The sequence below is a fragment of the Callithrix jacchus genome, chromosome 18 (assembly GCF_049354715.1).
Source record: "Callithrix jacchus isolate 240 chromosome 18, calJac240_pri, whole genome shotgun sequence".
Taxonomy (NCBI): domain Eukaryota; kingdom Metazoa; phylum Chordata; class Mammalia; order Primates; family Cebidae; genus Callithrix; species Callithrix jacchus.
This window is the reverse complement of record NC_133519.1, coordinates 31,559,795-31,587,270: the sequence shown is the minus strand read 5'-3', so window position 1 is coordinate 31,587,270 and position 27,476 is coordinate 31,559,795. Positions and strand designations below refer to the sequence as shown.

Here is a 27,476-nt window from a genome sequence, read left to right as displayed (position 1 = left end):
GAGCTGGTACAATTCCTTCTGAAACAATTCCAAACAATTGAAAAGGAAGGACTCCGCCCTAACTCATTTTATGAGTCCAGCATCACTCTGATTCCAAAACCTGGCAGAGACACAACAACAACAACAAAAATCTTCAGATCGATATTTCTGATGAACACTGATGTGAAAATCCTCAATAAAACACTGGAAAACTAAATCCAGCAGCATATCCAAAAGCTTATATGACACGATCAGATCAGCTTCATTTCTGGGAGGCAAGGCCAGTTCAACCTACACAAATCAACCACTGTAATCTAGCACATAAACAAAACCAATGACAAAATCCAAACCATCATCTCAATAGATGCCAAAAAGGCCTTTGATAAAATTGAACATTCCTTCATGTTAAAAACTCTCAACAAACCTGGCAATGATGAAACATATTTCAAAATAATTAGAGCTATTTATGACAAGCCTACACACAATATCATACTGAATGAGCAAAAATTGGAAGCATTCCCTTTGAAAACCAGTACAAGAAAAGGATGCCCTCTCATCACTCCTATGCATCATAGTACTAGAAGTTCTGGTCAGGGCAATCAGGCAAGGGAAAAAAATAAAGCATACTCAAATAGGAAGAGAGGAAGTCAAATTGTCTCTGTTTATGGATGGCATGATTCTATATTTAGAAATCCTCATCACCTCAGGCCAAAAACTCCTTAAGCTGATAAGCAAATTCACAAAGTCTCAGGATACAAAATTAACATGCAAAAAATCACAAGCATTTCTATACACCAACAATAGACAAGCAGAGAGCCAAATCATGAATGAACACCCATTCACAATTGCTACAAAGGTAATAAAATACCTAGAAATAAAGCTAACAAGAAATGTGAAGGACCTCTTCAAGATGAACTACAAACCACTGCTAAAGGAAATAAGAGAGAAAACAAACAAATGGAAAAATGTTCCATGCTCATGGATAGAAACAACCAATATTGTGAATATGGCCATACAGCCTAAAGTAATTTATAGATTAGGTGCTATTCCCATCAAACTGCCATTGACGTTCTTCACAGAATTAGCAAAAACTACTTTAAATTTTATATGGAACCAAAAGAGAGCATGCATAGCCAAGACAATCCTAAGCAAAGAGAACAAAGCTGGAGGCATCGAACTCTACTACCTGACTTCAAACTATACTACAAGGCTGCATTAACCAAAACAACATGGTACTAGTACCAAAATAGATATATACACCAATGGAACAGAACAGAGATCTCAGAAATAACACCACACATCTACAACCGTCTGATCTTCAACAATCCTGCCAAAAGCAAGCAATGTAGAAAGGATTCCCTGTTTAATAAACAGTCTGGGAAAACTGGCTAGCCACATGCAGAATCTGAAGCTGGACCCTCCTTACATCTTATAAAAAATTAGTTCAAGATGGATTAAAGACTTGAATGTAAAATCCAAACCATTAAAAAACCCTAGAAGAAAACCTAGGCAATATCATTCAGGACACAGGCATGGACAAAGACTTCATGACAAAAAATGCCAAAAGTAATTGCAACAAAAGCCAAAATTGATAAATGGGATCTAACTAAACTGAAGAGCTTCTGCACAGCAAAAGAAACTATTATCAGAGTTAACAGGCAACCTACAGAATGGGAGAAAACTTTTGCAATCAACCCATCTAATAAAGGGCTAATATCCAGAATCTACAGGAAACTTAAACGAATTTACAAGAAAAAAAATAATGGCCTCATCAAAAAGTGGGCAAAGGATATAAACAGACACTTCTCAAAAGAAGACATTTAAACAGCCAGCAACATATGGCAAAAAGCTCAACATCACTGATCATTAGAGAAATGCAAATCAAAACCACAATGAGATACCATCTCACGCCAGTCAGAATAGTGATTACTAAAAAGTCAATGAACAAGGGGGCAGAGCCAAGATGGCTGAAGGAGGCAACACTGGAATGTAGCTCCCAGCAAATGAGACACAGAGGGCTAGAGGACTTCACGATTCCAAGTGAGGTGCCCAGTTGATTTTGGAGTAACTGGAAGGACACTGAAAGTAGCCCAGGAAGGGAACCAAAGCAGAGCAAGAACCACCCAGGGAGAACAAACCAAGACAGGGTGGGGCATATCCCCACCTGGAATGTGCAGCCGGCTCGGAGTGTTGGGGAACTTCACCCCCTTGGTGCTCTGATTTGGATCCTGTGCTTACCTCATCCCTCCTGCAACCCATGGTCTGCGAGAGCCCTACCAGACTGAGGGGTGCCATGGGTTGTTAATGCAAATCTAAGTGACAGCTCCCGCCTTGTACTGCAAGTTGTTGGCTGTACCTGGGCAGAAGTTTGGACTAGTGCCAGCAGGATGGAAAAACCTGTCCCACAGAAAGAGGCAGAGTTGAAATCAGGGAAACAGGTCAGAAGGCCTGGCGGCCCCATCCCCCACAAAACTCAAACTGAAGCCCACGCGCCAGAGAGCCTGACAGCAAATACACCAGTTTGACCCCAACCAGCGAGATTGGGAAGGAGAGATGTCATTGGGAAGGCAGGGCTAATTTCACCTGAAAACAAACCCCAGAAGACCACCCACTCAGCACCTGACTGAATTTGAGGCAGCCAAGCAGCGCCTCTACAGGCAAAAAAAGATATAGCTCCAACTGCAACAGAAGAGACATCCACTCAGAGATTTCTTCTGAAATCACCAACTTCAAAGATCAAAGGGAGATAAATCCATGAAGATGGGGAAAAAAACAGCTCACAAAGGATGAAACCTTCAAAGATGAGAACACCTCTTCCTATTCCAGGAATCACAACTCCTCACCATCAAGGGAACAAAACAAGACAGAAAATGAGGGTGACGAATTGACAGAAGCAGTCTTGAGAATGTGGATAATAACAAAATTCTCTGAGTTAAAAGACCATGTTCTAACCCAATGCAAAGAAACTAAGAATCTTGAAAAAAGGTTAGATGAAATGCTAACTAGAATAATCACGCTAGAGAAGAACACCAATGACTTGATGGAGCTGAAAAACAGAGCATGAGAAATTCAAGAGGCATGTACAAGTTTCAACAGTCAAATTGATCAAGTAGAAGAAAGGATATCAGAGATAGAAGATAATATCAATGAAATAAAATGAGAAGGCAAGATTAGAGACAAAAGAGTGAAAAGAAAATGAACAAAGCCTCCAAGAAATATGGGACTATGTGAAAAAACCTAATCTATGCTTGATCAGCATACATGAATGTGACAGGGAGAATGAATCCAAGTTGGAAAATACTCTTCAGGATATCATCCAAGAGAACTTCCCCAACCTAAAAAGGCAGGCCAAAATTCAAACCCAGGAAATACAGAAAACACCCCAAAGATATTCCTCAAGAAGAGCAACCCCAAGGCATATAATCATCAGATTCACCAGGGTTGAAATGAAGGAAAACAACCTAAGGGCAGCCAGAGAGAAAGGTCGAGTCACCCACAAAAGAAAGACCATCAGACTCACAGCAGATGTCTCAGCAGAAACTCTATAAGCTAGAAGGGAGTGGGGAACAATATTCAACAACCTTAAAGAAAAGAACTTTCAACCCAGAATTTCATATCCAGCCAAACTAAGCTTCATAGGTGAAGGAGAAATAAAATCCTTTACAGACAAGCAATTGCTAAGAGATTTTGTTGCTACAAGAGTTGCCTTACAAGAACTCCCGAAGGAAGTACTAAACGTGGAAAGGAACAACCAGTACCAGCCACTGCAAAAACATACCAAATGGTAAAGAACAACAAGGCAATGAAGAAACCATGTCAACTAATGGGCAAAACAACCAGCAAGTAACAAAATGGCAGGATCAAATTCAAACATAACAATATTAATGTTGAATGTAAATGGCCTAAATGTCCCAATAAAAAGACACAGACTGACAAACTGGATAAAAAGTCAAGACTCAATGGTGTGCTGTATTCAAGAGACCCATCTTCACATGCAAAGACTCAGAAAGACCCAAAATAAAGGGATGGAGGAAGATCTACCAAGCGAATGGAGAGCAAAAAAAAATCAGGGGTAACAATCCTAGTCTCTGACAAAATGGACTTTAACCCAACAGAGATCAAAAGAGAGAAAGAAGGGCATTACATAATGGTAAAAGGATCAATGTAACAATAAGAGCTAACTATCCTAAATATATATGTACCCAATGCAGGATAACCCAGATACATAAAGCAAGTTCTTAATGACCTACAAAGAGACCTAGACTCCCACACAATAATAGTGGGAGACTTTAATACCCCACTGACAATATTGTACAGATCAACAAGACAGAAAGTCAACAAGGATATCCAGGACATGAACACATTTCTGGACCAAGCAGACCTAATAGACATTTACAGAACACTCCACCCCAAATCCACAGGATACACATTCTTCTTAGCACCACATCACATTTAATCTAAAATTGACCACATAATTGGAAGTAAATCAATCCTCAGAAAATGCCAAAGAACAGAAATCATAACAGTCTCTCAGACCACAGTGCAATCAAATTAGAACTCAGGATTAAGAAAAGCACTCAAAACTGCACAATCACATGGAAACTGAACAACTGGCTCCTGAATGATGAATGGATAAACAATGAAACGAAGGCAGAAATAAAACTGTTCTTTGAAACCAACAAAAATGAAGACACAATGTACCAGTATCTATGGGACACATTTAAAGCAGTGTCTAAAGGGAAATTTATAGCAATAAATGCCCAAATGAGAAACAAGGAAAGATCTAAAATCGACACCCTATCGTTAAATTGAAAGAGCAAGAGGAACAAGATCAAAAAAACTCAAAAGCAAACAGAAGACAGGAAATAACTAAGATCAGAGCAGAACTGAAGAAGACAGAGACACAAAAAACCCTTCAAAAAATCAATAAATCCAGGAGCTGGTTTTTTGAAAAGATCAACAAAATAGACCACTAGCTAGACTAATAAAAAACAAAAGAGAGAAGAATCAAATAGATGCAATAAAAAAGGATAAAGGGGAGATCACCACCGATTCCTCGGAAATACAAACTACCATCAGACATTACTACAAAGAGCTCTATGCACATAAACCTGTAAATCTGGAAGAAATGGATAAATTCCTGGAAACTTGCACACTCCCAAGACAATACAAAACAGGGAATTCTCCCTAACTCTATGAGACCAATATCATCCTGATACCAAAACCTGGCAGAGACACAACTAAAAAAGAAAACTCCAGGCCAATATTCATGATGAGCACTGATGCAAAAATATTCAGTAAAATACTGGCAAACCGAATCCAACAGCACATCAAAAAGCTTACTGACCACAATCATGAAAAGATCAAAAACCCAGGGATGCATCCCAGGGACGCAAGGCTGGTTCATCGTACACCAATCTATAAACGTAATCCACCACATTAACAGAATCAAAGACAAAACCACATGATTATCTCAATAGATGCAGAGAAGGCCTTCAGAAAAATTCAACAGCCCTTTATGCTAAAAACTCTCAATAAACTAGGTATTGATGGAATGTATCTCAAAATAATAAAAGCTAATTATGACAAACTCACAGCCAATATCATACTGAATGGTCAAAAACTAGAAGCATTCCCTTTAAAAACTGGCACTAGACAAGGATGCCCTCTCTCACCACTCCTATTCCAAATAGTATTGGAAGTTCTAGCCAGAGTAATTAGGCAAGAAAAAGAAATAAAGGGCATTCAAGTAAGAAAAGAAGTTGTCAAATTGTCCCTATTTGCAGATGACATAATCGTATATTTAGAAGACTCCATCATCTCAGCCCAAAACCTCCTTAAGCTGATAAGCAACTTCAGCAAAGTCTCGGAATACAAAATCAACATGCAGATATCACAAGCATTCCTATACATCAGTAACAGACAAACAGAGAGCCAAATCATGAGCAAACTCCCATTTACAATTGCTACAAAGAGAATAAAATGCCTAGGAATATGACTAACAAAGGATGTAAAATATCTCTTCCAGAAGAACAACAAACCACTGCTCAAGGAAATAAGAGAGGATGCAAACAGATGGAAAAACATTCCATGCTTATGGTTAGGAAGAATCAATATTGTGAAAATGCATACTGCCCACAGTAATTTATAGATTCAATGCTATCCCCATCAAGCTACCACTGACCTTCTTCACAGAACTGGAAAAAAAACCACTTTAAACTTTATATATGAAACCAAAAGAGAGCCCATGTAGCCAAGATAATCCTAAGCAAAAATAACAAAGCTGGAGGCATCACACTACCTGACTTCAAACTATACTACAAGACTACAGTAATCAAAACAGCATGGTACTGGTACCCAAACAGAGATACAGACCAAGGGAACAGAACAGAGGCCTTGGAAACAATGTCATCCATCTACAACCATCTGATCTTTGACAAACCAGACAATAACAAGCAATGGGGAAAGGATTCCCTGTTTAATAAATGGTGTTGGGAAAACTGGCTAGCCATATGCAGGAAGCTGAAACTGGACCCCTTCCTTACACCTTACCCAAAAATTAACTCCAGATAGATTAAAGATTTCATAAGAACTAACACCATAAAAACCCTAGAAGAAAACCTAGGCAACACCATCCAGGACATAGGCGTAGGCAAAGACTTCATGAATAAAACACCAAAGCATTGGCAACAAAAGCCAAAATAGACAAATGAGATATAATTAATCTTAAGAGCTTCTGCACGCAAAAGAAACAATCATTAGAGTGAACCAGTAACCAAAATAATGGGAAAAAATTTTTGCAATCTACCCATCTGACAAAGGGCTAATATCCAGAATCTACAAACAACTCAATCAATCAGATTTACAAGAATAAAAACCCATTCAAAAGTGGGCGAAGGATATGAACAGACACTTTTCAAAAGAAGACATATATGCAGCCAAGAAACATATGAAAAAATGCCATCATTATTGGTCATTAGAGAAATGCAAATCAAAACCACATTGAGATACCATCTCATGCCAGTTAGAATGGTGATCATTAAAAAATATAGAGACAACAGATGCTGGAGAGGATGTGGAGAAATAGGAACACTTTTATACTGTTAGTGGGAGTGTAAATTAGTTCAACCATTATTGAAGACAATGTGGTGATTCCTCAAAGATTTAGAAATAGAAATTTCATTTGACCTAGCAATCCTATTACTGGGTATATACCCAAAGGATTATAAATCACTCTATTATAAAGACACATGTACATGTTTGTTTGTTGCAGCACTGTTTATGATAGCAAAGACCTGGAACCAACCCAAATGTCCATCAATGATAGACTGGACAAAGAAAATGTGGCATATATACACCATGGAATACTATGCAGCGATAAAAATGGCTGTGTCCTTTGTAGAGACATGGATGAATCTAGAAACCATCATTCTCAGCAAACTGACACAAGAACAGAAAACTAAACACCGTGTGTTTTCTCACATGGGCGGGTGACGAACAATGAGAATGCTTGGGCACAGGGAAGAGAACACTCACTGGGCTAGGTGTGGGGGTGGGGGTGTGGGAAGGGGAGGGAAAGCGGGGTGGGGGCAGAGAGGATGGGGAGGGATCACACCAGGAGAAATGCCTGATGTAGAGGACAGGGGTTGGGGGAGATGGAGAGAGAAAACCACCATGGCATGTATGTACCTATGCAACAATCCTGCAGGATGCAGGATGTGCACATGTACCCCAGAGCCCAAAGTACAATAAAAAAAAAGAAAACATACAAGTAAGTGTGCAGCAAACCTAATATGTTCTGGATTCTATGATTGTAACAGTGAGCATATGAGTAACTAATAAAGTAAAACCATTTCTTTTTGTAAAAAAAAAAAAAAAAAAGAGTCCATGAACAATAGATGCTGGTGAGGCTGTGGAGAAATAGAAAAGCTTTTGCTCTGTTGGTGGGAATATAAATTAGTTCAGCCATTGTGGAAGATACTATGGTGATTCATCAAGGATCTAGACCCAGAAATACCATTTGACCCAGCAATCACATTATTCCATATATACTCAAAGGAATACAAATCATTCTACTATAAAGACACATGCACATGTATGTTTACTGCAGCACTATTTTCAATAGCAAAGTCATGGAACTAACCCAAATGCCTATCAATGATAGACTGGATAAAGAAAATGTGGTATATGTATACCATGAAATACTATGAAGCCATAAAAAGCAATGAAGGTCATGTTCTTTGCAGGAACATGGATGAAACTGGAAGCCACAGGAACAGAAAATTGAACACTGCATGTTCTCACTCACAAGTGGGAGTTGAACAATGAGAACATATGGACACGGAGGGGAACAACAAACACCGGGGCCACTTGAGGGGTGGGTGGCAAGGGAGGTAGAACATTAGGAGATATAGCTAATGCACGCAGGGCTTAAAACCTAGATGACGGGATGATAGATGCCGCAAACCACCATGGAACACATAGCTTTGTAACAAACCTTCACTTTCTGCACTTGTATCCCAGAACTTAAAGAAAAAAAAGCTTAATTTACTGAACGCTTAATATATACCGGGGGCTTTTCTAAAGGACTTACATGAGCTATCTTACATAAATCTCTAAGCAACTGTATTACTATTATCCAATTTTCATGTAAAGAAACTAAGGCAAAGAGAAGTCAATATTTGGCCAAGGTCATAATGCTCATATAAAAATCATTTTCAATATGAGATTATAAACATTTCCTTAAAACCAGAAGGTGATAATATGTTTTTTAAATTTGGGGACAAGTGTAGTGGCTCACGCCTGTAATCCCAACACTTTCTAAGACTGACATGGGAGGATTGCTTGACCTCAAGGGTTTGAGACCAGTGGGAGGGTTGTTAGAGCTGAGGGGTTCAAAGTTGCAGTGAGCTATGATCCTGTCTCTGTACTCTAAGCTGGACAACAGAGTGAGACCCTGTCTCTAATAAAATACAAATAAATAAAAATAATTAACCTCTTCTGACTTGCAATTTTTCCTTTCTAGAATTATTTTTATCCAATTACCTTCCTATTTGGCATAAATAGGCCTTGAAAACCTGGTTGTATGCCAGTATGCCAAGAACTCCCCTTGTTATTCAGTGGCAACTCAGCCAAGTCCTCCAGCCTTTGAACACAGCACGGTTACATTACTCTAAGTATCCTTACAAAAATTATCTCCAAGTTATACACACTATTCCAGTTTATAATTTTAGGACATTATTAAATACTAATCATCTTCCTGAATTTAAGAAGCTCATTTTTCACAGGAGTTTTTTAATGCAATCTGAATTTTGGTAAGTACATTCTTTTAGTAGTTTATATATTTTTTATCTTTATTAAGGCATTATTAATAAATTAAAATTATATATATTTATAGAATACAATATGATGTTTTGATATATGTATACAATGTGAAATGATTAAATCAAACAAAATTAACATAGCCATACCTCACATATCATTTTTTTCTTGTGCTGAGAACATTTAAGATCTCATCTCTTTGCGATTTTAAAGTCTAAATTACATTATTAACTATAGTCTAATATAAGTAGACTTACATTAGATTTCTAGAATTTATTCATCCTGTCAAACAGAAACTTTATAACCTTTAACCAACAACTCCCTCAGTGCCTCCCATCACCCTTCAGCTGCTGGCAACCTAGTCCCACTTTCCTCTTCTATGTGTTCAACCTTTTAATATTCCACATATAAGTGAGATCATGCAGTATTTGTCTTTCTGCCCCTGGATGATTTCAAATAGTATGATGTTCTCCTCTTCTATGAGTTCAACATTTTAATATTCCACATATAAGCGAGATCATGCAATATCTGTCTTTTTCTTCCTGGCTGATTTCAAACAGCATGATGTCTTCCAAGTTCATCCATGTCGTACATGGTAAGATTTTATTCTTTTTTTTTTTTTTTTTGAGACGGAGTTTCGCTCTTGTTTCCCAGGCTGGAGTGCAATGCCGCGACCTCGGCTCACCGCAACCTCCGCCTCCTGGGTTCAGGCAATTCTCCTGCCTCAGCCTCCAGAGCAGCTGGGATTACAGGCACGCGCCACCGTGCCCAGCTAATTTTTTGTAATTTTAGGAGAGACGGGGTTTCACCATGTTGACCAGGATGGTCTCGATCTGTTGACCTCGTGATCCACCCGCCTCGGCCTCCCAAAGTGCTAGGATTACAGGCTTGAGCCACCGCGCCCAGCCGATTTTATTCTTTTTTAAGGCTGAAAATTACTTCATTTGTTCCACTGATGGACACTTAGATTAATTCCATATCTTGGCTATTGTGAATAACAGGTAAGCAAATATTATTTTAAAATTAAAAGGTGCACTAACTACTGAAACCCAATGTGAATTTTTTCTAAAAATAAAATTTCATATGGTATGTTTATATGCACATATACATATATAGTATGTATACCCGATGTAAGTATACATACTATATATGTATATGTGCATATAAACATGTGTGTCTGCGTGTGTGTGCATGCACGCACACGTGCACGCAATTATTGAAGAAAAAAGCCCTGACATTATTTTCAGATAAGGCCTTTTTCTTTTTCAGATTAGTAGACGCATTCGAAGTATGGCAATTCAACATTTTGGTGAGTTACTTAGGGAAATGAGTCAGTACATGTGGATGCTGAGTGATGTGGTTCTAGGAGGCTTAGTGCCCCTAGTCCTCTTTTTGGAGGATGACGAAGAAAGAGTAGCTAACGTAAGTCGTTTGATCTTCTTTTTCATAATTTTACAAGGAACTACAATGTTTTATCTAACAACAGATAAATAGATCTTCACTGACCTTTTTCTGTCTCACAGGCATGTAAACATACATTAAAAATATGTACCTTACAATTAAAGTGGTCAACATCATATTTGCTCAAAGATGAAAATTACAGTTTTGAGATGGTGGTGCTCAATATCTGTAACAATCTTGTAAGTGGTCCTTCCATTTTTACTACTATAAGAGTTGTAGAAAAACTTAAAAGGATATCCAAAGTGATTAAAAACTGTGATGGGGATAAGATTGGATCTTGGAGAAAATAAAATGGAAGAAAGGATCTTAAATGAGTGATCATACCTGGAGCTGAGAGGAATTATAATTTTCCACTTCCTCTTTCTCATCATTGATCATCCGTCTTTTCTTCTTCATCCAGCCCACCCACTTTGAGCTATAGATGGGTACTAAGGTAGGAAGAACATCCCAGATCACGAAAAAGAGAACAAGAATGACTTTGCCACTGCCTCATGAGCTAGTCCTCTGAAACCCGGCGTGAACAGCAATGATAGACAAGTGGGGATGGGTGAATGCTAACCAAAGAATGGAAAAGGAGAATTGAGTTTGGGAGCAAGAGTATAGTTCACACAAAAATAAAATCCCCAATTTTTAATTTGACCCTGATTTGGTATGTTGAAGCCTTTCTAGAGGGAGTAATTGTGCTATTTCTACACTTCCCCACCCCCTCCACTTTTTATTCTCAGATTATTTCTCATAGGAACTACATTAGAGATTTGATATCTGATACCTCAGAATTCCTGTGGAGCTCCAGAACATATCTTAAGAGAGCATCGGTTATTTTAGTAGGTAAATATAATTCAATCCTCATTTTCTAATTTGTCTTAAATGGTACGGAATGGAGAAGAAGCTAAAAGTCTTCCTTACATTTTTTTTTTTAAATGTCTGTTTATGAAGGATAGCACTTGTCATGGTGATAGAGGTTAATAAGTGTAATAAGAATAGAGTTCTGTTTTATAACACAGAGAATATAGCTGTGTGATTATTATGCAAAGTGTGTTCAACAAAATGGATTTCAAAATTTAAGATGGTGACATACCACTGTTCATTATTCCCCTTCACCACTTAAAAATGACTACCAAAAGATTAAGAATTTTTAAAAATATATAAAAACATCATCTTTGACCAAACTTGTACATCTCTAACCACAAATTACAATAGATGAGGAAGAACTACCAAATCCACTGAAGTTTTAAAAAAGTAGAAACAGGGGCAACCCAGGAAGATTGTTAAGACTAGGCAAGTTTTTTATATCAGAAAAACCTGACCAAATAGTTTTTCCCTCCTAGCTCTCACTGTGAAAATAAAAATTAATTATTCTTTATTTTGGAATTTCCAACTTGGTAGTGAGTTTCCAACTTGGCAGTAGGATCTTCCCTTAACCCCAATTAGCATCATGGAATAACAGGAGCAGCAAGGAATAAGGAACTACACAGTCACATTATACATATAGAGAGAAGGCTCTTGATCAGGGTAGATGACAAAGTAAATTATGATCAGCGCTAAAGCCCATTATCTGTGCTAATCAAAGAGGAGTGACAGAACACACACAGACACAGACACAAAAACACACTCTCTCTCTCTCTCTCTCTCTCTCTCTCTCTCTCTCTCTCTCTCTCTCTCTCTCAAAAAAAAGCCCTATGTTTTTATCATAACTTTCTTTTTTTTTTTTTTTGAGACAGAGCCTTGCTCTGTCACCCAGGCTGTAGTGCAGTGGCACAATCTTGGCTCACTGAAACCTCCACCTCCCAGGTTCAAGCAATTCTCCTGCTTCAGCCTCTAGAGTACTAGGATTATAGGCATACACCACTATGCCTGGCTAATTTTTGTATTTTTGGTAGAGACACAGTTTCACTATGTTGGCCAGGCTGTTCTTGAACTCCTGACCTAGAGTGATCTGCCTGTCTCAGCCTCCCAAAGTGCTGAAAGTACAGGGATGAGCCACCAGGTTCAACCAATAAGAACATTATTTCAAACCAGAAATAATCGCTGGTATCCTGAATTCTACCTTGGAAGTTCCCACAAATAAACCTCTGTATATAACTACTGCAAGATTAGTAAATAAGTAATTTTAAAAACTAGATACAGCATTATCTTTCTACAGAGATACTTCAAGGGAAAAAAGAGAGAAAAGAATGAAGAAAAACAAACCTTAGAAAAATGTGGCTACAGAGCAGATGAAAATCATGATAAATATTTTCATTAATCTAAAACATTTTAAAATAAAGATCTAAAGTATAGATACAAGCACACAGGCAATATATGATAGGATAATGGGAACACATAAAAAATAAGCTTTCAAAGTACAACGGGGGGAAAGTAAAATAAATAAATAAATATATATATATATATATATATATATATATATATTATATATTATATATCTCACCAAAAATGAAAATTAAATTACAACCAGCAAAAGAGAATATATTTATTAAGAACTCAGAAGAAAAGGACAAGAACTACAGGGTTGAAAATGTTAGCAAAATCAAACAGAACCCATCAGTGAAAAATTTTTATTCTTATTATTTCTTCTAAAAAACATGGGATACATTTGCAGAACATGCAGGTTTTTTACATAGGTATACATTTGCCATGGTGGTTTGCTGCACCTATTGACTGGCCCTTTATGTTCCCTCCCCTCATTCCCCACCCTCCATCAGGCCCTGGTGTGTGTGTCCATGTGTTCTCATTGTTTCGCTCCCACTTATGAGTGAGAACATGCAGTATTTCTTTTTCTGTTTCTGTGTTAGTTTCCTGAACATAATGACTTCCAGCTTTGTCCATGTCCCTGCAAAGAACATGATCTCATTCCTCTTTATAGCTGCATAATATTCCATAGTGTATATATACCACATTTCCTTTAACCAGTCTATTATTGATGAGCATTTTGGTTGGTTGCATGTCTTTGCCATTGTAAATCGTGCTGCAATAAATATACATGTGCATGTATCTTTATAGTAGAATGATTTGTATTCTTTCAAGTATATATGCAGTAATGGGATTGTTGGATCAAATGGTATTTCTCGTACTAGATCCTTGAGGAATCACCACACTGTCTTCCACAACAGTACTAATTTACATTCTCACCAACAGTGCAAAAGCATTCCAATTTCTCCACAGCCTCACCAGCATCTATTGTTTCTTGATTTTTTAATAATCACCATTCTGACTGGCATGAGATGGTATCTCATTGTGGTTTTGATTTGTATTTCTCTAATGATCACTGATGTTGAGCTTTTTTTCATATGTTTATTGGCCATGTATATGTCTTCTTTTGAGAAGCATCTGCTCATATCCTTTGCCGCTTTTTGAGATGGTTTTCATTTCTTGTACATTTTTTCAAGTTTCTTGTAGACTCTGGATATTAGACCTTTCTCAGATGGGTGGATTGCAAAGATTTTCTCCCATTCTGTAGGTTATCTGTTGACTCTGATAGTTTCTTTTTTGTGCAGAAGCTGTTTAATTTAATTAGACCCCATTTGTCAATTTTGGCTTTTGTTGCAATTACTTTTAGTGTTTTTGTCATGACGCCTTTGCCCATGCCAATGTTCTGAATTGTACTGCCTAGGTTTGCTTCTAGAGTTTTTAGGGTTTCAAGTTTTACATTTAAGTCTTTAATTCATCTAGAGTTAATTTTTGTATAAGGCATAAGGAAGGCATCTAGTTTCAGTTTTCCGCATATGGCTAGCCAGTTTTCCCAGCACCATTTACTGAATACAAGACCCTTTCCCCATTGCTTGTTTTTGGCAGGTTTGTCAAAAATCATATGATTGTAGGTATGTAGTGTTATTTCTGAGGTCTCTGCTCTGTGTCATCGGTCTATATGTCTCCTTTGGTACCAGTACCATGTTGTTTTGGTTACCAAAGCCTTGTAGTATAATTTGAAGCCAGGTAGCATAATGCCTCCAGTTTTGCCTTCTGCTTAGGACTGTCTTAGCTATATGGGGTCTTCTCTAATTCCATGCAATTGAAAATAGTTTCTTTCCTATTTCTGTGGAGAATGTCAATTGTCCATGGGAATAGCACTGAATCTATAAATTACTTTGGCAGTGTGGCCATTTTCACAATATTGATTCTATCCATGAGGATGGAATGTTTTTCAATTTGTTTGTGTCTCTTCTTATGTCCTTGAGCAGTGGTTTGTAGTTCTCCCTGAAGATGTCCTTCACATTTCTTGTTAGCTATATTTCTAAGTATTATATTCTCTTTGTAGCATTTGTGAATGGGAGTTCATTCATGATTTGGCTCTCTGTGTGTCTATTGTTGGTGTAAAGAAATGCTTCTAATTTTTGCATACTGATTTTTGTATCCTGAGACTTTGCTGAAGTTGCTTATTGGTTTAAAGAGTTTTTGGGCTGGTTTAATGGGGTTTTCCAAATATAGAATCATGCCATCTGCAGTGACAATTTGACTTCCTCTCCATCTATTTGAATATCTTTATTTCTTTCTCTTCCCTGGCCAGAACTTCCAATACTATGTTGAATAGGAGTAGTGTGAGAGGGCATCCTTGTCTCGTACCAGTTTTCAAAGGGAATGGTTCCAGTTTTTGCCCATTCAATATGATATTGGCTGTGGGTATGCTATAAATAGCTCTTATTATTTTGAAATATGTACCTTCAAATCTAGTTTATTAAGAGTTTTTTAACATGAAGCGATGTTGAATTTTATCAAAGGCCTTTCCTGCATCTATTGAGATAATCATGTGATTTTTGTCTTTGGTTCTGTTTAATATGATGGATTAAGTTTCTTTATTTGTGTATGTTGAATCAGCCTTGCATCACAGGGATGACCGACCTGATGGTGGTGGATACATTTTTTGATTTGCTGCTAGATTCAGTTTACCAGCATTTTATTGAAGATTTTTGCATCAATGTTCATTAGAGATATTGGCCTGAAGTTTCTTTGTTGTTGTTGTGTCTCTTTCCGGTTTGGGTGTCAGAATAATGCTGGCTTCATGAAATGAGTTAGGGAGGAGTCCCTCTTTTTCAATTGTTTGGAATAATTTCAGAAGAAATGGTACCAGCTCCTTTGTGTTTCTGGTAGAATTCAGCTGTGAGTCTGTCTGCTCCTGGGCGCTTTTTTTTTTTTTTTTTTTTGGTTGGTAGGCTATTAATTACTGCCGCAATTTCAGAACTTGTTATTGGTCTACTCAGGGATTCAACATCAACCTGGTTTAGACTTGAGAGGGTGTCTGTGTCCAGGAGTTTACCCATTTCTTCTAGGTTTTCTGGTTTATTTGCATAGAGGTGTTTATAGTATTCTCTGACTAGTAGTTTGTATTTCTGTAGGGTCAGTGGTGATATTTATTTCCTTATCATTTTTGTTGTGTCTATTTGACTCTTCTCTCTCTTTTTTTCTATATTAGTTTAGCTAGTGGTCTATCTATTTTGTTAATTTTTTTTGAAAAACCAGCTCCTGGATTTCTGATTTTTTTGGAGGGTTTTCATGTCTCTATCTAGTTCAGTTCTTTTCTGATATTAGTTATTTTCTTCTGCTAGTGTTTGGATTAGTTTGTTCTTGATTCTCTAACTCTTTTAATTGTGATACTAGGATGTCAATTTGAGATCTTTCAAGCTTTCTGAGATGAGCATTTAATGCTATAAATTTCCCTCTTAACACTGCTTTAGCTGTGTCCCAGAGATTCTGGTACATTGTCTCCATATTCTCATTGGTTTCAAAAAACTTCTTGATTTCTGCCTTAATATCATTGTTTATATCCAGGAGTAGGGAGTGGGTTATTCAATTTTCATGCAATAGTATGTTTTTGAGTGAGTTTCTTAATCCTGGGTTCTAATTTTATTGCACTGTGTTCTGAGAGACTGTTATGATTTCAGTTCTTCTGCATTTGCTGAGGAGTGTTTCACTTCCAATTATGTAGTCGATTTTAAAATCAGTACCATGGCACTGAGAAGAATGTATATTCTGTTGATTTGGGTTGGAGAGTTCTGTATATGTCTACTGGGCCCACCTGATCCAGAGCTGAGTTCAAGTCCTAAATATCCTTGTTAATTTCCTGTCTCGTTGTTCTGTCTACTACTGACAGTGGGTGTTAAAGTCTCCCACTATTATTGTGTGGGAGTGGAAGTCTCTTTGTATGTCTTTACAAACTTGTTTTATGAATCTGAGTATGCCTGTATTAGGTGCATATATATTTAGAATAGTTAGGTCTTCTTGTTGAATTGTTCCCTTTACCATAATGCTATGCTCTTTTTCATCTTTTTTAATCTTTGTTGGTTTTAAAGTCTGTTTTGTCAGAGACTAGGATTGCAACTGCTGGGTTTTGTTGTTTGTTTGTTTGTTTGTTTTTGCCTTCCACTTGCTTGGGAAATTTTCCTCCATTCCTTTATTTTGAGCCTATGTCTGTCTTTGTACATTAGATGAGTCTCCTGAATACAGCACAGCAATGGGTCTTGATTCATTTTCCAATCTGCCAGTTTGTATCTTTTAATTAGGGCATTTAGCCTATTTACATTTAATGTTAGTATTTTTATGTGTGAATTTGATCCTGTCATCTCGATGCTATCTGGTTATTTTTCACACTAGTTGATGCAGTGTTTTCATAGTGTCATTGGTTGTTATATTTTTTTTTTTTACTTTCTATTATTTTTTTTTTATTGGATTATAGGTTTTGGGGTACATGAGAAGAGCATGCAAGACAGTTGCGTAGGTACACACATGGCAGTGTGCTTTGCTTTTCTTCTCCCCTTCACCCACATTTGGCATTTCTCCCCAGGCTATCCCTCCCCACCTCCCCCTCCCACTGGCCCTCCCCTTTTCCCCCCAATAGACCCCAGTGTTTAGTAGTCCCCTTTCTGTGTCCATGTGTTCTCATTTTTCATCACCCACCTATGAGTGAGAATATGCGGTGTTTCATTTTCTGTTCTTGTGTCAGTTTGCTGAGGATGATGTTCTCCAGATTCATCCATGTCCCTACAAACAACACGAACTCATCATTTCTGATTGCTGCATAATATTCCATGGTGTATATGTGCCACATTTTTCCAATCCAGTCTATTATCAATGGGCATTTGGGTTGATTCCAGGTCTTTGCTATTGTAAACAGTGCTGCAATGAACATTCGTGTACATGTGTCCTTATAGTAGAACGATTTATAGTCTTTTGGATATATACCCAGTAATGGGATTGCTGGGTCAAATGGAATTTCTATTTCTAAGGCCTTGAGGAATCGCCACACTGTCTTCCATAATGGTTGAACTAATTTACACTCCCACCAACAGTGTAAAAGTGTTCCTTTTTCTCCACATCCTCTCCAGCATCTGTTGTCTCCAGATTTTTTAATGATCGCCATTCTAACTGGCGTGAGATGGTATCTCAATGTGGTTTTGATTTGCATCTCTCTGATGACCAGTGACGATGAGCATTTTTTCATATGACTGTTGGCCTCATATATGTCTTCTTTCGTAAAGTATCTGTTCATATCCTTTGCCCACTTTTGAATGGGCTTGTTTGTTTTTTTCCTGTAAATCTGTTTGAGTTCTTTGTAAATTCTGGATATCAGCCCTTTGTCAGATGGGTAGACTGCAAAAATTTTTTCCCATTCTGTTGGTTGCCGATCCACTCTAGTGACTGTTTCTTTTGCCGTGCAGAAGCTGTGGAGTTTCATTAGGTCCCATTTGTCTATTTTGGCTTTTGTTGCCAATGCTTCTGGTGTTTTGTTCATGAAGTCCTTGCCTACTCCTATGTCCTGGATAGTTTTGCCTAGATTTCCTTCTAGGGTTTTTATGGTGCCAGGTCTTATGTTTAAGTCTTTAATCCATCTAGAGTTAATTTTAGTGTAAGGTGTCAGGAAGGGGTCCAGTTTCTGCTTTCTGCACATGGCTAGCCAGTTTTCCCAACACCATTTGTTAAACATGGAATCCTTGCCCCATTGCTTGTTTTTGTCAGATTTATCAAAGATTATATAGTTATAGATAGTTTGTGTTGCCTCCGGTGCCTCTGTTTTGTTCCATTGGTCTATATCTCTGTTTTGGTACCAGTACCATGCTGTTTTGATTACTGTAGCCTTGTAGTATAGTTTGAAATCCGGTAGTGTGATGCCCCCTGCTGTGTTCTTTTTGCTTAGAATTGACTTGGCTATGCGGGCTCTCTTTTGGTTCCATATGAAGTTCATGGTGGTTTTTTCCAGTTCTGTGAAGAAAGTCAATGGTAGCTTGATGGGGATAGCGTTGATTCTGTAAATTACTTTGGGCAGTATAGCCATTTTCACGATGTTAATTCTTCCTAACCATGAACATGGAATGTTTCTCCATCTGTGTCCTCTCTGATTTCGTTGAGCAGTGGTTTGTAGTTCTCCTTGAAGAGGTCCCTTACGTTCCTTGTGAGTTGTATTCCAAGGTATTTTATTCTTTTTGTAGCAATTGCAAATGGCAGTTCGCTCTTGATTTGGCTTTCTTTAAGTCTGTTATTGGTGTAGACGAATGCTTGTGATTTTTGCGCATTGATTTTATATCCTGAGACTTTGCTGAAGTTGTTTATCAGTTTCAGGAGTTTTTGGGCTGAGGCGATGGGGTCTTCTAGGTATACTATCATGTCGTCTGCAAATAGAGACAATTTGGCTTCCACCTTTCCTATTTGAATACCCTTTATTTCTTTTTCTTGCCTGATTGCTCTGGCTAGAACTTCCAGTACTATATTGAATAGGATTGGTGAGAGAGGGCATCCTTGTCTAGTGCCAGATTTCAAAGGGAATGCTTCCAGTTTTTGCCCATTCAGTATGATATTGGCTGTTGGTTTGTCATAAATAGCTTTTATTACTTTGAGAAACGTTCCATCGATACCGAGTTTATTGAGGGTTTTTGGCATAAAGGGCTGTTGAATTTTGTCAAATGCCTTCTCTGCGTCAATTGAGATGATCATGTGGTTTTTGTTTTTGGTTCTGTTTATGTGGTGAATTACGTTGATAGACTTGCGTATGTTGAACCAGCCTTGCATCCCCGGGATGATTCCTACTTGATCATGATGAATAAGTTTTTTGATTTGCTGTTGCAGTCGGCTTGCCAATATTTTATCGAAGATTTTTGCATCTATGTTCATCATGGATATTGGCCTGAAGTTTTCTTTTCTCGTTGGGTCTCTGCCAGGTTTTGGTATCAGGATGATGTTGGTCTCATAAAATGATTTGGGAAGGATTCCCTCTTTTTGGATTGTTTGAAATAGTATTAGAAGGAATGGTACCAGCTCCTCCTTGTGTGTCTGGTAGAATTCTGGTAGAATTCCGTCTGGACCTGGGCTTTTTTTGTGAGGTAGGCTCTTAATTGCTGCCTCAACTTCAGACCTTGTTATTGGTCTATTCATAGTTTCGGCTTCCTCCTGGTTTAGGCTTGGGAGGACACAGGAGTCCAGGAATTTATCCATTTCTTCCAGGTTTACTAGTTTATGCGCATATAGTTGTTTGTAATATTCTCTGATGATGGTTTGAATTTCTGTGGAATCTGTGGTGATTTCCCCTTTATCATTTTTTATTGCATCTATTTGGTTGTTCTCTCTTTTCTTTTTAATCAATCTGGCTAGTGGTCTGTCTATTTTGTTGATCTTTTCAAAAAACCAGCTCTTGGATTTATTGATTTTTTGAAGGGTTTTTCGTGTCTCAATCTCCTTCAGCTCAGCTCTGATCTTAGTAATTTCTTGTCTTCTGCTGGGTTTTGAGTTTTTTTGATCTTGCTCCTCTAGCTCTTTCAATTTTGATGATAGGGTGTCAATTTTGGATCTCTCCATTCTCCTCATATGGGCACTTATTGCTATATACTTTCCTCTAGAGACTGCTTTAAATGTGTCCCAGAGGTTCTGGCACGTTGTGTCTTCGTTCTCATTGGTTTCGAAGAACTTCTTTATTTCTGCTTTCATTTCGTTGTTTACCCAGTCAACATTCAAGAGCCAGTTGTTCAGTTTCCATGAAGCTGTGTGTTTCTGGGTCGGTTTCTGAATTCTGAGTTCTAACTTGATTGCACTATGGTCAGAGAGGCTGTTTGTTATGATTTCTGTTGTTTTGCATTTGTTGAGCAGTGCTTTACTTCCAATTATGTGGTCAATTTTAGAGTAGGTGTGATGTGGTGCTGAGAAGAATGTGTATTCTGTGGATTTGGGGTGGAGAGTTCTGTAAATGTCCACCAGGTTTGCTTGCTCCAGGTCTGAGTTCAAGCCCTGGGTATCCTTGTTGATTTTCTGTCTGGTTGATCTGTCTAGTATTGACAGTGGAGTGTTAAAGTCTCCCACTATTCTTGTGTGGGAGTCTAAGTCCTTTTGGGTTGTTATATTTTGATGTGTTTTGCAGTGGCTGGTACCAGGTGCTTACCACCTCCCCCCCCCCACAACATTTAGTGCTTCTCTCTGGAGCTCTTGCAAGGCAGGCCTGGTGGTAATAAAATCCCTAAGCATTTTTTTTCTGGAAAAGATTTTCTTTCTCCTTCACTTATGAAGCTTAGTTTAGCTGAATATGAAATGCTTGGTTGATAATTCTTTTAAGAATGTTGAATTTGCCCACCAATCTCTTCTGGCTTGTAAGGTTTCTGTTGAGAGGTCCACTTCTTGTCTTATGGGCTTCTCTTTGCAGGTTACCTGGCCTTTCTCTCTGGTTGCCCTTAACAATTTTTCCTTTATTTCAAGCTTGGAGAATTTGATAATTGTGTGTCTTGGGGTTGATCTTCTCATGGAGTATCTTAGTGGTGTTCTCTGTATTTCTTGAATTTGTATGTTGGCCTGTCTTGCTAGGTTGGGGAAGTTCTCCTGGATAATACCCTGAAGTGTGTTTTCTAGTTTGTCTCCATTCTCTCCATACCTTCTGGTACTCCAAGCAATCGTAGGTTCAGTCTTTTAATGAAGCTCCACATTTTTTTTGAGGCTTTGTTCATTTCTTTTTATTCTTTTCACTCTATTCTTGTCTGCATGCCTCATTTCGGCAAAGTGGTCTTCAAACTCTGATATCCTTTCTTCCACTTGGTCAAATTGGCTATTGATACCTGTATATGCTTTACGAAGTTCTCCTGCTGGGTTTTTCAGCTCCATCGGGTCATTTATTTTCCTTTCTAAGCTCATTATTCTAGTTAGCAGCTCCTCTAACCTTTTATGAAGGTTCTTCACTTCTTTTCATTGGGTTAGAACATGCTGCTTTAGCACAGTGTAGTTTTTTATTACCCATTTTCTGAAGCCTACTACTGTCAATTCATCCATCTGAAGCCTACTACTGTCAACTCATTCTCTGTCCAGTTCTTTTCCCTTGATGGACAGACACTAAGATTATTTGGAGAAGAGGCACTCTGGCCTTTTGGGTTTTAAGCATTTTTTATTGATTATACCAAGAGTTGAAAAGGGTGTGAAGTGATGGGAACTTTTGTTGTTCACAGTGGGAATAGAAATTGATACAAACACTTGGAAAATAATTTGACATCATCTTATAAGCTAAAGTTGAGCATAATGTTTCTATGAGTCAGTAATATCATTTTAAACTATATACCTTAGACTCTTTTACATAGATGCATATGGAGACATGTAAAAGAAAGTTTTTTGCAATATTAGTTGTAATTCAGATAAATTAGAAATAATCAAAATGTCCACAAGTAAAATAGATGGACATTTGGATAATTTTTGTATTGTCACAATGAAACAGTAAATAGCAAGGAAGTTTATTTAAAAAAAACTATCTTTACACTCACCAGAATATATATTTTAAAAAAACTTTGAATAAAATGAATTTTTAAAAACCTATAGAATACATACTATTTATATGTTTATGAAAGCAGACACTACTAAAACATTATTTGGGAATTCACATTAATTTTCTGGAAAACAGTAAGAAAGATTAATGAAATAGTGAACATAAACTTCAACATACTAGTTTCCCTACCCAGAAAAAGGAAAAGAGGAAAAAAACATGTTTATGAAAAGACATACAAAAGGCTTCAAAAGCACCAATATTTTTTATTTTTTAAGTTCATAGGTGGGACATTATACACACACACACATATATTCTTTTATATACTTTGAAGATACATGCGTTAAATTATGCTAATCTCGAAGCAACAAACTCTTTAAAAATTCAATGAAAGAAAAGACCCCATTTATAGTAGGTAAAAAATAAAGAAGGAAATAAAAACTGAAGAAGAAAAAGAGAAAAAAAGAAGGGAAGAATGAGAGAGGGAGGGAGGAGGAAGAAAGAGAGGAAAAAAGAAAAAAGGAAGGAAGGAAGACTTTTGGAGGAAGGTAAGAAGGGAGAAGAGAGAGATGGGGAGAAATAGAAAAAAAGAAGAAAAGATGGACAGACAGAAGGAAGGGAGATCTAAAAATAAACTTTAAAATATATGCAATATTTCTATGAAGAAAATTGCAAACATTACTGAAGGGCACAAAGACTGGAAACAGAAAGACCCTATTTTAGGGGGGAAAATGTGTCATTTCTTTTCTAAATGACTGTATTTATGGAATGAAATGCCAGTTACAACTTCAATAGGATTATTTTCAACATTGGCATGCTGATTCTAAAATTAAAGTAGAAAAGTTAATGTGCAAGAATAATGGAAACTCTAACTGAAAAAAATAATGACAGAGGACTAGCCCTATCAGACATCGATAAACCCTTAGTGATTAAAATCACATGGAATAAATAGACAGATAAATAGAATAAAATACCATCCAGACATAACCCCCTAAAATTCAGTATTTTAGAAAGTGAATCATTGATCTTAACTAACAGTGATGAAAATATGGAATGTTCCTTAAATGATGTTAGGACACCTGGTGAGCCATCTGGAATTTTTAGAATAATTTTATTTCCATTTCACTTCTTACACAAAATAAAATCCAGATGGTCACAGGTTTGCATGTTAAAAATAAAACCACAATAATAAATAAAATTAAATAATTTGGAAAAATTGGCTTTACAATTATGAGATGGGGAAAATCTTTCTAAGTAAAAGTCAAAAGAAGCCATAAAGAAAAGATTGATAACTATGTAAAAATGAAACTGTATTGCAAGGCAAAACCAATATAAACAAAGTCAAAAGCCAAATTTGGATGAAATATTTACATTTATCAAGATAAAGGGTGAGTTCTCACTGTCTAAAGAATATTTACTAACCCATAAGAAAAAGTAACAGTAGAAAAATTGACAAAGAACATACCAAAAAAATCATTTGGCTCTTAAACACTAAAATTTTCACAAATTTATCCAAAAGTGATGCAACCAAAGTTTCTATCCATTGAGTTGACAAAGATCAAACATTTTGTGCTACCCAATTGGCCAGGTTGCAGGAAGTGAGCAATCACATTACTGGGAGACCATAAATATTACTTTCTCTAAGAACAATTTGGTAAAATCTATCAAAATATGAAATGCATATTCTTTTGACTCAGTAATCTCTCAAGAGAATATATCCTCAGATATACTCACACATGGGAGAAAAAATGTGTGTACGTAGATATTTATTTCATCATTGTACACTGACATCTGACCTCAGCATGTGGCTTTTATCCTTGTGTTTTCTGATTACCTTCAGCATTTTAAAAGTGTTACACCAAGGAAGAAACAAAAAAGTAAAAGATAAAAGGTGTGCTTTCCAACTGGGTCAGTCCAATGTTACAAAGCTATCTTCAAAGTTCCAACCTGTGACTTATCTTACATTCATAATGACCAGAACTGTCATAGTGCCACCATTAGTTCAAGAGATGCTTGGAAATATAGCTATTTAAATGATCAAGAGGAGGATCATGATATTAACAGCTAGTAGCATGTTACAACTGTCAAGATTGAAAATGTGGGAGTTTGCACAGTGACTCATGACTGTAATCCCAGTACTTTGGGAGACCGAGGTGGGCAGATCACCTAAGGTCAGGAGTTTGAGACCAGCCTGGCTAAGATGGGGGTGAAAGCCTGTTTCTACTACAAATACAAAAAGTTAGCCAGGCGTGGTGGCATGCACCTGTAATACCAGCTACTTGAGGGGAGCTGAGGCAGGAGAATTGCTTGAACCTGGGAAGCAGAGGTTACAGTGAGCTGAGATCGCACCATTGCACTCCAGCTTGGACAACAAGAGTGAAACTCTATCTCAAAAATAATAATAATAATAATATGTGAGTGATCTCATAAGTTTCTGGGATACCAGTTATTCACGAAGGGAGGAAAAAGGAAGATGAAGCTATACTGAACCTGCATTTCTGCATGGTAGCAACCAAATGGAGATAACTATCAGCTTCCCTTGCTGATGAAGTCTGTACTTTGTGTTCACTAAACTCCCCCACTACCAAATGCATTCTTCCACATGGCTGAGATCACATGGTTACTCACGTAGGTCTTGGCATTTTGGTTAATTTGACATGATTTCCAAAGAATCAAATTCCACTTGAAAGTTCATTTGTGGCTTTCAAAAACACAGTTTCCATAGAATCATTTAATTTGTAGGTCTTTTGCATAATTTTCCTACCTATTTTGTTCCTTTGGTGGTAACACTGTATTTATGAAATAAGTATCTGCAGTTGTAAGAACAATCAAAATATAACTATGGTTTACACAAGATAGTAATTTATTTCTCTCTCATGCAATGGTCCAAGTGTAGAGTAAACTAGGGCCAGCTCTTACTGCTCTAGCATTCTCATCACATAGTTTCCCACATCAGCTCCAAAATGTTTGCTCCAGCTCCTGGAGCCACTTCTACATTCCAGCTGGTTTAAAAGAAAAATAAATATCAAGAGGTCATACCCACTCCATTGAAGAGCAAATATCAGTTCTGCTAAATTATCATTAGCCCAGATCATAGATATATCCTCCCACCTAGCTGCAAAGTCTTAAAAATCTAGTTGTTAGCTGGGTGGTCAGCTAAAACTCAGTAATTTTAGTAAAAGCACTAAAGAAAAAAAAAAGAAAGAAAAATTTGATATTAAGGGTGATTAATACTTGCTAGCATGAGAAATTTTCATCCATTTATCTACCTAATTCATTAGCTACCTAATTTTTAAAGGAAATGCATTGGAATACAAAATTAAACATATGCAAAAGCACACCAGTAAAGGACACCCCACAAAACAAGTTTTTATTTCAGAATTATTCTTAAATCGCTAAGCTCGTCCACCTGCCAATAAGAGTATCTTGAGCTTTACTGCCAGTTAATATTATTATGAAAATGATCATGTGATTTTTCTGGTAACTATTTTGACTAAAGCAAAGAAAAAACATAAAATATTGGTTAGATAAGCAAAGGAAATCCTCCTTTGAGACAATACAGAGATATCCTGAAAAAAGGGGAAAAGAGAGACAACACAGATGAACCTAGAAGAACATTATAATAGGTGAAATAAGCCAATGACAGAAACATACTGCATAATAGAAGTAAAATCCTTTTTTTAAAGTCAAATACATAGAAATATAAAGTATAATGGTGGGTACCAGGATCAAGGGCACATGAAATGGGAAGATGTAAATCAAAGGGTACGCAGAACAAAGGGTGCAAAATTGCAGTAATGTAAGGTAAGTCTAGAGATCTAATGTGTAGTGTAAGAACTCCAGTTAATACTACTGTATTACATACTGTACATTTGCTAAGAGAATAGATTGTAGTTCTTTTTAGCTAAAAGAACTCTTAAAATATAACCCATTTGTGTGTGTTACACATAAAAAAGGTAACTATGAGATGATAAATATGTTAACTTGCTTGAGTGTTGCATTCATTTTACTAGGTATGCATATATCAAAACATTATGTTACATACTTTAAATATACACAACAGAAAAATAAATTTTATTTTCTGGTTACTCAAGTAAAAAATAGATAAGCTTGCATTCAAACCTCAGAATGGACACTCACTAGCCATGTGACCTTTACCAAGTTACTTAACTTCTACGAACTTTAATTTCACCATCTGTAAAATGAGGCAAATAAGAATAGCTTCACAAAATGGGTGTGAGTAGTAATTGAAACAAAGTACCCAGAGAGTGTCTAGCATATAACACTTGTTCAATCTTTTGTAGCATTTTTATTTATTTATTTATTTATTTATTTATTTATTTAGAGACAGAATGTCGCTCCTGTTGCCCAGGCTGGAGCAGAATGGTGTGATATTGGCTCACTGCAACCTCCACCTTTTGGGTTCAAGTGATTCTCCTGCCTCAGCCTCCTGAGTAACTAGAATTACAGGCATGCACCACCATGCCCAGCTAATTTTGCATTTTTAGTAGAGACAGAGTTTCTGCATGTTGGTCAGACTGGTCTTGAACTCTGGACATCAGGTGATCTGCCCACTTTGGCCTCTCAAAGTGCTGGGATTACGGGCGTGAGCCACCATGAGCAGTCTGTAGCATTATTTTTCATCTGGTTGTGATATTTAAAATCATTTTTCTTTTTAGGTTTTTCTTTTAATGATCACATAGAATGGCATTTATCAACTTAATATTTTGGCTGACTGAAGAATAACTATTCAAATATTGTAAAATGATTTCTGAAAATTACATGATAATCCACTAAAATGAATGGCTGTGTTATAACATATATCTTTGTCAGTTATAAAGCTGATATACATTTTTTTATTTAATAGATTTAGGGATACAAGTACAGTTGTGTTCCGTGAATATGTTGCATAGTGGTGGAAGGCTGGGCATTTAGTGCACCCATTACCCAGTTTACCTTGTATCCAATAGGTAGCATTTTTATCCCTCACCCTCTTTCCACCCTC

The 27,476-nt window shown here is 37.1% G+C and overlaps 1 protein-coding gene and 1 long non-coding RNA gene across 5 annotated transcripts in view; one reads left to right on the top strand and one right to left on the bottom strand.

Moving 5' to 3' along the window:
* LOC144580266 (uncharacterized) overlaps positions 1-27,476 on the bottom strand; it is a 145,338-nt gene that overhangs the window by 66,265 nt on the left and 51,597 nt on the right. The gene's annotated exons all lie outside the window — the stretch shown is intronic.
* MROH9 (maestro heat like repeat family member 9) overlaps positions 1-27,476 on the top strand; it is a 114,174-nt gene that overhangs the window by 73,738 nt on the left and 12,960 nt on the right. For all 4 annotated transcript variants that reach the window (XM_035279452.3, XM_035279453.3, XM_035279451.3 and 1 more), the window contains 3 exons: positions 10,570-10,722; positions 10,824-10,940; positions 11,487-11,589. In XM_035279452.3, the coding sequence (XP_035135343.3) occupies positions 10,570-10,722; positions 10,824-10,940; positions 11,487-11,589 (373 nt within the window). The remainder of the gene's footprint in view (positions 1-10,569; positions 10,723-10,823; positions 10,941-11,486; positions 11,590-27,476) is intronic.